The sequence below is a fragment of the Alosa sapidissima genome, chromosome 23 (assembly GCF_018492685.1).
Source record: "Alosa sapidissima isolate fAloSap1 chromosome 23, fAloSap1.pri, whole genome shotgun sequence".
Taxonomy (NCBI): Eukaryota; Metazoa; Chordata; class Actinopteri; order Clupeiformes; family Clupeidae; genus Alosa; species Alosa sapidissima.
The window spans coordinates 30,476,795-30,489,294 of NC_055979.1; the positions used below are offsets into that span (position 1 = coordinate 30,476,795).

Genomic DNA, 12,500 nt, shown 5'->3' on the forward strand with positions numbered 1-12,500 from the left:
AGCATGAGGTGGGTGCATGCATTTGTGTGTGTGTGTCCTGAGACTAACTGTATAAGCACGTGTGTTGGCTTTGCAGTGACTTTGACTCGCTTGACCCACGAGACGCAGTGAGCAACGGGCAGCTGGGGTTGGACGTTGCCGAGCGCGAGTTTGGCATCTCTCCAATCATGACGGGCACGGAGATGAGCTTGCTGAATGAGGCTGACCCCCTCAGCATGGTGGTGTACCTGAGTCAGCTGCAGCAGCTCCTCAAGGAGGCAGCGCCATCTGCTGGTAAGCAGGATGCGCTCATTCGGTCCAGTCTGTCAGTGTGTGACTTCGTTCAGACCTTAACTGCCCTGTCCAGATGCATTGCCCTTAACTGCCCTGTCCAGATGTGTTGACTTGACCTCTCTCTCTCTCTCTCTCTCTCTCTCTCTCTCCCTCTCTCTCCCTCTCTCTCTCTCTCTCTCTCTCTCCCCCGCTCTCAGAAGGGATGTCTCAGAGTGGTACTCTCATCTCTTCCATGTCCCTCCTCAACAAACTGGGCCACAGTTTCTCTCGCAAGCGCAATCCCAACCCTAAGGTAACACACACACACACACACACACACACACACACACACACCTCACACTCACACACACACGTACACCCTTACTTATCTCAACCTTCCTCACTCTCATGCACACACACTCACCCATTTACACATACATAGACAGCTATGCACTCATACGTTCCCACCCCACACACACACACCACGCACACACACTACACACCACGCACACACACACACACACACCACGCACACACAGTTATGCACTCATACATGTTCCCACCCCACACACACACACACACACACATACCACACACACACCCCACACACACACACACACACCACACACACCACGCACACACAGTTATGCACTCATACATGTTCCCACACACACCTCGCACACACAGTTATGCACTCATACATGTTCCCACCCCACACACACACACACACACACCACACACACACACACACACACACACACACACACACAGTTATGCACTCATACATGTTCCCACACCACACACACACAGCGAAATCCAACTAATATTTTTATATACTGATATTTTTATATACTGATATATGTATATGCTGGTATATGTATATATTGCTATATATTTATGCTGGTATATGTATATATTGCTATATATGTTATGCTGGTATATGTATATATTGCTATATATGTTATGCTGGTATATGTATATATTGCTATATATTTATATGCTGGTATATGTATATATTGCTATATATGTATATGCTGGTATATGTATATATTGCTATATATGTTATGCTGGTATATGTATATATTGCTATATATGTATATGCTGGTATATGTATATATTGCTATATATGTTATGCTGGTATATGTATATATGTTATGCTGGTATATGTATATATTGCTATATATGTTCTGTCTCATCAGGATAAGAAAGAGAGGGACGAGGAGCGAGGGAAGCGGAGGAGAAGGAGCCAGGCGGGTCAGTCTGAAGAGGTGACCATCATCCTAATCCTAATCCTAATCCTAATCTTACTCTTGATCTTATTAGGCCCTGACCGTAAGACACTCCCCCAGGATATTATAAGGGGGTCTACCCTGAACTCACAATCATTCTGATGACTGATGTCACTCCAACTCCCTCCAAATCTGTGTTTAAATCCCAATTCTCGTCCCATAATTGTTTACACCTAACGTCCTGAATACCAAAGGTATCAGCTTTCATCTAATCGTGCTCTGCATTAAGCACCCCGCTAACGAGTACTGCAGCAAACAACCATTTTAATGATCACTCTAGCTAATATGATATAAAGAGCCTGTCCCCCCCGCTAACGATTACTGCAACAAATAACTATTTTAATGATCAATGTTGTTGAGGATCACATTGGTATTTTGATAGTCAGCGGCGCATTTGAAGGAATCTGCTTGCACGCGAGACCGTATGGAACAGTTATTCCACTAAACCATGCTTTACTAAAACCTAGCATAGTATAGCCTTCACGCATTTGCACTTCTCTATTGTTTGAACTCATTGGCAAAGTGAAACTAACTTCATTGTGGTGTCAGTCAACGACAAAACAGTAAATACATAGTTAATTACTTTCACTATTGACTGACAATGGGTTACCATCGAAAACAACGCCTTGGAAAAAGCAACACTGGGTTACCATGGAAAACAACGCCTTGGAAAAAGCAACACTGGGTTACCATGGAAAACAACGCCTTGGAAAAAGCAACAATGGGTTACCATGGAAAACAACGCCTTGGAAAAAGCAACACTTACCCCTGTAATGTTCCAATGACTGAATGAAAAACGTTCATCCTGCAGAGGAGTTGCTTACATCTCATGACAGTGCGTCTTCAGCTGTGCTTCATATTTGCCTCTCCGTCATTACCAATGTGCAAATGATGGTGAATAACTACTCATTGTGAGATGTATTTCGTAATACCTTTATTCTAATTATGTTTCCCATTGTAATTGTGTAATTTGTAATGGTTTGCATGGATGTGCGCTGGTGCGCGTTAGTGGATGATAGAAGGATGGTGCGTTGTGCACCCGCCAATATGACTGTTGGTAATGCACTCTTAAAATAACATAAACAACTCGCCATGGACTTCTAACCAGGTTTCTCTTGGTCAGTGGCGTAATGCGTTTTAGGTAGTGAACAACGCGCCAGACCACTCCCTAGGTTGTTCACTGCCACACCCCAGGGCGCATCGTTCAAAAAACAGGATGTGCAAAATACGCAAATAAACTTGGCGCTGGAGATGATGAGTTTCCCGCCAGGTGGTGAAGAGGAGCCAGAGTGATGTGAGAATGATCGACAACTCCAAGCCAATCATAATCAATACAGTTAGTATCAACATGAAGAGAGACTTTCCTTATTGTTGGTCAAATCATTATCGTTACTGTTGTCTTATCATTACTGGCGTGGACTGTAAAAAATAGGCGTTATTATAGGAGTTCTGTTCAAATACGGAACTACTGAGGTGTCACTGACTCGGGTTGTGGCTAGGCTGACGCGCTAGATGTTACTGAAGTTAGTTGCTGTGCTACTCTTTTGACTTACTGTGAATTAATGTCAGACACCAAACAGGACGAGGACCACAAAAGCGTCACGTTCAAAAGTTTATTTAAGGGTTGGGGGTTAAGGGGGTTTCAGGGGTTCCGGGGGGGGTACAGGAGTTCCAAGAGTCTGCGTGTGTGTGTTCCCCCAGTAGCCGAACAGCGATGGCAGGAGCTGGATGATCCGGGAAGTCCTGGGGGAAACACACACACAACAGCAATTGAAACGAAGCAGCAGTACAGTCAAGGACTAGGCGGTATTCGTAGAAGAGGGACGGAAGGCAGGTCAAGATTACCGGGGCTGGAGAACACAGAAGTAGTCGAGCGGGTCTGGGATCACAGGCAAAGAGTCAGAGGCGTTTTCCAAAACAGGCAGGTAACTGGTGCTGGTTGCAGACGATCTGACAAGTGTGGACTGAAAAGCAAGGCTTTATATACAGGGCATGATGAGTGGTGAATGCAGTGCAGCTGGTAGGTAACGAGGGTGAGGCAGAGCAGGAACAGGTGGAGGTCAGACTTCAATCAGCGTGTGTTACCAGGCAGAGAGAGAGCTCATGACAATTAAATCCAAATGCCTGTAAACGGTCTTCAAATTGAATCAAGGTGATCCATTTATTCCACAAGAGTCCATTACAATAGGTAAGGCAAAGTATTCACCAAACAGTCAACCGGAGTGAGCATGCATAGCGTTTCACTCCTTAGTGCAGCGTTAGCGGTCAAAACCCTTTGCTCTTCCGGGTCGGACACCTAACCAGCAACACGTTATTCCTACCTATATACCTGACAAATTGCTAATGAATATGCGCCACCCAGTGGAACACAAAAACATTGCACTCAAAAAAGACACCATACATTTTGGCTCCTACAGGCGTGGACAGGCCTTTACCCTATGACCTTTACCCTATGACCTTTACCCTATGGCCAGAGATGGTTGATAAAGCGAGATGATTCATAAGAGGGTAAATTCTGGCACGCTTTGACGTGGGGTTCGAAGCTGTCACGCCCATTTAGGAGTCTGGCGGGAGGTCCAGTGTCTATGTATTCCTATGGGAGAAATTAACATTTTCTCAGAATATGACCAATCCCTTAGCCCTACATTCAGCGATGTAAGTTTTGAACCCATTTTTTACAAGCTATATGTCTTCCTAACATTCCGACATTGAAATTGTATTTTCCAACGAAACAAATAAAAACAAAAATAGCTTTGTTCGTGATCTGTCACTGTCTCCTCAAAGCTCTGGTGCACAGCCACCTGTTCTCAGAGGCTCTAGACTCAGAGATGGTTGATAAACTAACCTAACATATTTTTTGCTAGAACTAGTAGACTACCACAAAGTTGCAGAACGTGTTATTTCAGGTTAGTTGGCAGCAATATATAAGTTTAACCAAAGTCCTTAGCTGCTAGCTAGCTAGCGAACATTCCCATTCACTTTCCGTTTACTGTGCTAACGTTAGCTAGCTAGCTAGCTCGGTTAACGGGGCAAAATGAAATTATTCATTCCGTGTCCGAAAGAGTGTTTCATTGGCATCACACACAAACAATGACTGTATACAAAATTATATTTATATGTTATTATTGCTTATTCAGAGAAAAGTTTATGTTTTGACACGCCTATTTAGGAGTCCGGAACTAGTGCCATTTCGTTCCATTGGTGAATCGTTTTATGATTCATCTTAGTTAACTATAGAATCTTTGCTATGGCCTTTACCCTATACCTGACAAGTCATTATATCACACTGGCAGGAGGACATGCCAAGCGATCACCATGGTAACCAGAGCTCCGATGTGGCCGGCGTGATGGACGAGAGCTTGTGGCTGAGCGCCGGGGGAAACCACAACCGAGTCCGCTCCATGGCCACCCTGCTGCTCGCCAAGTTTGAGGAGAACGCTCCCTCCCCCTCCCCACTGACCAGCGCGCGCAGACAGGTGTGTGTGTGTGTGTGTGTGTGTGTGTGTCTGTCTGTCTGTCTGTCTGTCTGTCTGTCTGAGTGTGTATGTGTGTATGTGTGCGTGTGTGTGTGTGTGTGTGTGTGTGTCTGAGTGTGTGTGTGTGTGTGTCTGAGTGTGTGTGTGTGTGTGTGTGTGTGTGCATGTGTGTGTGTGGTGTGTATGTGTGCGTGTGTGTGTGTTTATGGTAGCCTTGGACATGTTCATAGACTCTGTGTTAGAGGATTGCAAATTGCTGGACTTAACAAGACAAAATCTAAGCAAATAGCCAAATACTGCTCTGTGTCAGCAATCATAGGCAGTCTGCATGTATGGAGAAGGCGGTGCCATCTCTACCCCTGATAATATGTATTTATCCACTGATTTAGCTGATCATATGTATTTATACACTGATTTAGCTGATAATATGTATTTATCCTGATTTAGCTGTAAAGCTGTAAGCACTTGCATGGTGTTTGTGTTGCTGTGTGAGACACAAATGGGCTCTTTATTAATATTTGGAATGCTGTGTTGTTGTAATCAGTATTGGTCATCCCAAATAAATGAATTATGTGTGCCTGAGTGTGTGTGTGTGTGTGTTTGTGTGTGTGTGTGTGTGTGTGTGTGTGGTGTGTGTGTTTGTGTGTGCATGTGTGTGTGTGGTGTAGGGATGTCCCGATCCGATATTTGGATCGGATCGGCCGCCGATATTAGCAAAAAATGCATATCAATATGGGATCGGCCTGCACGGGAAAATCCCGATCCGGACTCCCGATCCAGTTTGTTTCCAGTTGTGGCATCAGTTTCGCTTTTAAAACGCAACAGTGAGAGGCTTTTTAGCGCAGTCTCACTTATCATTGATGAGCAAAGGACACCTGAGCATGTTGAAATGACCACCTTTGTGAAGAAGAATCTTCCATCATGCTCAGACTGCAGCCAGGGCAAACAGTAGAAATTGAATGGAGTATGGAGATGGAGCAGTAAAGCTTGGAGGAGATAGCAATACTGTAGAAGGCGTGACAGTTATTTGGGTTGTTATAGCCAATTCAGTGTGTGTGTGGTAATTTGACTATTTTCTACTCAGGTTTTGTGTGTGTTGCTTTTATATATAATTTTATATCGTTTACAATATTGTTTACACTGATGGCTTTCTTAAGCCTTGGTTTACACTCTTGAGCAGAGCACTGTTGCCAATTCAGTTTGTGTGGTTAATTGACTATTTATTTTCTACTCAGCTTTTCTGTGTGTTTTGCTTTTTTTTATACAGTTTATAATATTGTTTGCACTAATGGCTTTTTAAGCCTTGGTTTACACTCTTGTTGTTCAAGAGCAGAGCACTGATGCCAATTCAGTTTGTGTGGTTAATTGACTATTTATTATTTTGTGTTTATTTAACCCTGTTAAGAATAAACAGGTCAGCTTCTCATTACCAACCACTGTGGATTATTCAAACTAACCTAATTAAGTTGGCTAGTTGTTCTTAAGAGTAAAACCCTTTTCAACATGAGTATAACAACAAAATATAAAGTAAATATCTTTAATCTTTAATACATGCTTGGATCGGCCGGTATCGGTATCGGTATCGGCCGATGCTAAAAGCTACAATATCGGTATCGGATCGGAAGTGCAAAAAGCTGGATCGGGACATCCCTAGTGTGGTGTGTGTGCGTGCGTGTGTCTGTGTGTGTGTTTGTGTGTGCGTGTGTGTTTGTGTGGTGTGTGTGTTTGTGTGTGTGTGTGTTTGTGTGTGCGTGTGTGTGTGTGCGTGTGTGTGTGTGTGGTGTGCGCGTGTGTGTGTGTGTGTGTGTGGTGTGCGTGTGTGTGGTGTGCGTGTGTGTGTGTGGTGTGTGTGTGTCTAAGTGTGTGTGTGTGTGTGTGTGTGTGTGCGTGTGCGTGCGTGCGTGTGTGTGTGTGATGCTGCGTGTGTGTGTGCGCGTGTGTGTGCGTGTGTGTGGTGTGCGTGTGTGTGTGTGGTGTGTGTGTGTCTAAGTGTGTGTGTGTGTGTGTGTGTGTGTGCGTGTGCGTGCGTGCGTGTGTGTGTGTGATGCTGCGTGTGTGTGTGTGTGTGTGTGGTGTGTGTGTGTTTGTGTGTGATGCTGCGTGTGCGTGTGTGTGTGATGCTGCGTGTGTGTGATGCTGCATGTGCGTGTGTGTGTGATGCTGCGTGTGTGGTGTGTGTCTAAGTGTGTGTGTGTGATGCTGTGTGTGTGTGTGTGTGTGTGTCTGTGTGTCTAAGTGTGTGTGTGTGATGCTGCGTGTGTGTGTGATGCTGTGTGTGTGTGTGTGTGTGATGCTGCGTGTGCGTGTGTGTGATGCTGCGTGGTGTGTGTGTGTGTATGTGTGTGATGCTGCGTGTGTGTGTGTGTGTGTGATGCTGCATGTGCGTGTGTGTGTGTGTGTGATGCTGCGTGTGTGGTGTGTGTCTAAGTGTGTGTGTGTGATGCTGCGTGTGTGTGTGTGTGTGTGTGTGATGCTGCGTGTGTGTGGTGTGTGTGTGTGTGTCTAAGTGTGTGTGTGTGATGCTGCGTGGTGTGTGTGTGCGTGTGTGTGATGCTGTGTGTGTGTGTGTGATGCTGCGTGTGCGTGTGTGTGTGATGCTGCGTGTGCGTGGTGTGTGTCTAAGTTGTGATATCATGAGAGGCTACACGGCTCTCAGTGGGACAGTTCAGCAGTGCAAGGACACAATGTTATAAGACAACGAAGGTTTTTAATAAAGTTCTTGGGAATTAACAAAAAGGTATGCCAAGTTCAAAAGGGTAACTAAGGATACGGTTGATCTTTCAACAGTCAAAACTTAATGTCTCTTCAAACGTGAAATCATAGTCCCATTCCCTCAGGAAAATATCTTCTTGGAAACCGGTCTTCAGCCTTACTTTAGTCAGCGCCGCAGCCTGTGGCCAATCCAGCGGTAAGTATTCCAGTCTTCAGGTAAGTATTCCAGTCTTCAAGTACTTCACGTGGAAAGTGCTACTTCGACGGTCTGTAGCTTCTCTGAGAGCACAACTTGGAGCTTGTCTCCCAAACCCCACTCTGACACCAACTGTGTCTCTGGACTTTAAAAAGCCCTTCGGCTCATCAGGCCCTGATCGGTCTCAGGTGTGTTGGGATCTCGTGTGTTGAGGGGTGGAGTTTCTAACTCCACCAGCAGATGGAGCCAAAGCTGTCCGTGACTGCAGCCATCTCAGGGGAATGTAGCGTCCCTCCAGGACGCAGCCTCTTGTGACATCACAAAGTGTGTGTGTGTGTGTGATGCTGCGTGTGTGTGTGTGTGTGTGTGTGTGTGATGCTGCGTGTGTGTGGTGGGTGTGTGTGTGATGCTGCGTGTGCGTGGTGTGTGTCTGTGTGTGTGTGTGTGTGTGTGTGATGCTGCGTGTGTGTGGTGTGTGTGTGGCTGCGTGTGTGTGTGTGTGTGTGATGCTGCGTGTGTGTGTGTGTGTGTGTGTGATGCTGCGTGTGTGTGGTGTGTGTGTGTGTGATGGTGTGTGTGTGTGTGTGATGCTGCATGTGTGTGGTGTGTGTGTGTGTGATTGTGCGTGTGTGTGTGATGCTGTGTGTGTGTGTGATGCTGTGTGTGTGTGTGGTGTGTGTGTGTGTGTGTGTGTGATGCTGCGTGGTTCTGATTGCTTTGCCGCTCCACTGCCCTCCAGAGTGGCTCACTGCCCAACCTGCCAGACCTGGAGGCTCTGTCCCCGCCCCTGATGCTCCCAGACCCCGCCCCTCTCCATATGCCTCCACCAATCCCTGCATGGAGACAGGTATCACAAGGCCACGCCCCTTTGTAGACCCCCCTAGATCTTACAATGTTTGACCAGATCTCCCATAGAAACCATCAAATGCCCTCTCCCCTTAGTGAGCTGTGGGCTGCAATCTCCTCTTGGTCTACTGGACATATGTGGGCTGCAATCTCCTCTTGGTCTACTGGACATATGTGGGCTGTCTAGCTTGTAGCACTGATAGAGTAGAACACTATACACACGGGGATCTGATGTTATTATGGGGATCTATACAGGGATACAGTTAGCTACGCTTGTCATAACTAACTGCTGTAGTACGGACATTGACAGAGAAAGCACTAAAATCCTACATCTTACATCTCAAATAAACCACTTCATTTCATTCCATTAGGCATTTTCCGTTGTGTGTGTGGTAATAACGTGTTTTTACAGTCCGTTGTGTGTGGTAATAACGTGTTATTACAGTCCGTTGTGTGTGGTAATAACGTGTTTTTACAGTCCGTTGTGTGTGGTAATAACGTGTTATTACTAGGGCTGACTTTTGTGAAAAAATCCTGTTCGATTTTTGAGACATAATTGTTAATTGAATCGATTGTAAAATCGATTTTCTGTCTAAAGACGTTTCCATTTTCTACGCCAAATAGGCCAATCCACGGACAACTAACAGGCATTAGGAAGAACGTAAAGAGGCCGCTTGAAGACGCACAAGCCAGCAATATTTCTGATTTATTGGTATGAAGTTTCGTGCACAATGACTGACAAACAGGAGTGCAACATTCTCGAAAAACAATAAGCAGAGTGGACTGCCATAACATCAGTGAAAAAACATTACTGCAGGCTTCAACGTGGCTGTTTACAATTAAAAATGTCAAACAAATTTCGCCTACATAGGAACTCAACGACTGCACAGTTTGCATACCGCTTTGTCCTTCTCCATAGTTCACCCAAAACCCGAAGTGAATAACGTCTGTTATTACAGTCCGTTGTGTGTGTGGTAATAACGTGTCATTACAGTCCGTTGTGTGTGGTAATAACGTGTCATTACAGTCCGTTGTGTGTGGTAATAACGTGTGTTATTACAGTCCGTTGTGTGTGGTAATAACGTGGTTTATTACAGTCTGTTGTGTGTGGTAATAACGTGGTTTATTACAGTCCGTTGTGTGTGGTAATAACGTGTGTTATTACAGTCCATTGTGTGTGGTAATAACGTGTCATTACAGTCCGTTGTGTGTGGTAATAACGTGTTATAACAGCCCTTTGTAACCCTCTCCCCCTTCAGAAGAAGCGCACTCAGCAACAGCAGCTCATGAGCATCCGCTACAAGGAGAGACTCAAAGGGCACACGCTGCCCAGCAGGAATGAGCAGGTACACCAGTGAATTCTGGGTAGTGTAGTTGAATAGGTAGTGAGCAGGTACACCAGCGTGGTGTGGATACAACTGTGAATTCTGGGTAGCGTAGTTGAATAGGTAGTGAGCAGGTACACCAACGTGGTGTGGATACAACTGTGAATTCTGGGTAGCGTAGTTGAATAGGTAGTGAGCAGGTACACCAGTGTGGTGTGGATACTTTGACTTTGACTTTGATACAACTGAATTCTGGGTAGCGTAGTTGAATTGGTAGTGCTGTGTGAGTAGTATAGGAAACTTGCATTTTTGCATACAGTGCATATATAATGTGGGCATTTGTAGAGATGTATAGCACACTTTAAGCATATACCAGCCTGCACCGTTAGACGGCTCATAGTGTTTTATTATACTGTGGTACTGCTGCTCATAGTATTTATACTGTGGTACTGCTGCTCATAGTGTATGGCAAGCCGATTGAGCATTTATTCAGATATCTTGATATCAGGCATAATTGTCATGTACATGCAAGCCATTTCTGTCCACTAGTTAACTAGTGAGCCATTTCTGTTTGAACTAGTTAACTAGTGACAGCCAAAATGTTCACTAGTTAACTAGTAAGGCCCAAATTCTCTCTAGTTAACTAGTTCATATGTTTCATATCTTACTAGTTAACTAGTAATGCTCAGCATGTTCATTAGTTAACTAGTGGACACTGAAATGTGCACTAGTTAACTAGTTTAAAGACTTCTATATTTTACTAGTCAACTAGTAAGGTACAAAAATGTTTACTAGCTGACTACTGAATGTCAAATTCCCACTTGTTAACTTCTATGTAATTTGGCCAGCCGCTTGGGCATTTATTCTGATATCTTGATATCAGGCCAACATGCAAGTCATTTTTGTCAACTATAGTGAGCCATGTTTGTGCACACTAGTTAACTAGTGACAGCATAAATGCCCACTAGTTAACTAGTGAACACATATTAGCTTCACTAGTTAACTAGTGAGAGCCAGAAATGTCCACTAGTTAACTAGTAAAGGCCAAAATGCATACCCGTCAGCTAGTTGAAGGCTTTTGAACTCACTAGTTAACTAGTTGGAGTAGGTCAATGTCACTAGTTAACTAGTGAACCATAAATGGCTTACTAGCTAGCTAGGTGATGGCAGCGGGCTCACTAGTTAACTAGTTGATGCATCCTTTGTCCAAACTAGTTAACTAGTGAGGTCATAAATGTATACTAGTAAACTAGTTGAAGCCTAAATTCACACTAGTCAGCTAGTGGCGCAGAATTAAAATTAGGAGGCGGAGAACTCTGGAAATTGAGGCTTTCTATTGGCTCCCTATGTCCAAATAGAACATGACAACCAATCACAGCGCAGAATTTCACAAAATCCCACCCACAACATTTGCATGTGGTACACAAGTTAACATGCTGGCCAAAGGAACTTTAACTAAACTAGTGGCTTCAATGTGACACTTACATGTAAACTAGTGTAGGCAGAACTGCTCATTAGTTAACTAGTGAAGACACAAATGCCCACTAGTTAGTGAGGTCTAAAAAGTGTCACTAGTTTACTAGTGTGCACCAAAACACCCACTAGTGAACTAGTGATGGCTATTTCCATTCCACTAGTTAACTAGTGAGGTGCAAAAAGTGTCACTAGTTTACTAGTGTGCCCCAAAATGCCCACTAGTTAACTAGTGAAGGCCACTTCAGCCCCACTAGTTAACTAGTGAGATGCCAAAATGGTCACTTGTTAACATGTAAAGGCCAAAATACCCACTAGTTTACTAGTGAGGGTGTTGTTGGCCTTACTAGTTAACTAGTGGCATGTATATTTTGTTCACTAGTTAACTAGTTACACCTAAAAAGAGAAACAAGCTGACCGTTTTTGTCCACTAGTTAACTAGTGGAACAATTGAAGTCTCACTAGTTTGCGTGTGTGGCAGTGAAGCAGCTCACTAGTTAACTAGTGCCTGAAACGGCTATTATGCAAATTCTAATGAGAGGGTGGGTAGAAGACTCCTATTGGGTATTATGTAAGAATCCCACCCAGTCTAAATGTAAATTTACTGTTCATAGCCTCGCGATCAGGTCCTGATGGGTGCCCCTAGTGGCTAAAGTGACACACTGCTCTGCAACGGTACTTCAGTATAGATAGTAAAGCAGAGCCTGCAGTATGCAGTATCTCATATTCTGTCAAAATGTTTTTTAATAATAACAGGGAAACCCCATGCTTTAACAAGTGAGCTCTTAGTGATCCACACCAAAGATTCAAGGGATCGATTTTAATATTATTCTTTGTTTATCCATTCAGTCACGCTTTTCTGATTTATAACTGAAAAACAAAAGATTGTACACAACTGCACATGGTTTCAAAAGTAATTAAAAGCTCAAGA

At 44.2% G+C, this 12,500-nt stretch overlaps 1 protein-coding gene across 1 annotated transcript in view; it reads left to right on the forward strand.

The window, feature by feature from the left end:
- mical3b (microtubule associated monooxygenase, calponin and LIM domain containing 3b) overlaps positions 1–12,500 on the forward strand; it is an 82,477-nt gene that overhangs the window by 18,637 nt on the left and 51,340 nt on the right. Inside the window, exons 13-18 of the mRNA XM_042081727.1 lie at positions 77–273; positions 471–565; positions 1,452–1,520; positions 4,835–5,017; positions 8,665–8,772; positions 10,031–10,117. Of these exons, the coding sequence (XP_041937661.1) occupies positions 77–273; positions 471–565; positions 1,452–1,520; positions 4,835–5,017; positions 8,665–8,772; positions 10,031–10,117 (739 nt within the window). The remainder of the gene's footprint in view (positions 1–76; positions 274–470; positions 566–1,451; positions 1,521–4,834; positions 5,018–8,664; positions 8,773–10,030; positions 10,118–12,500) is intronic.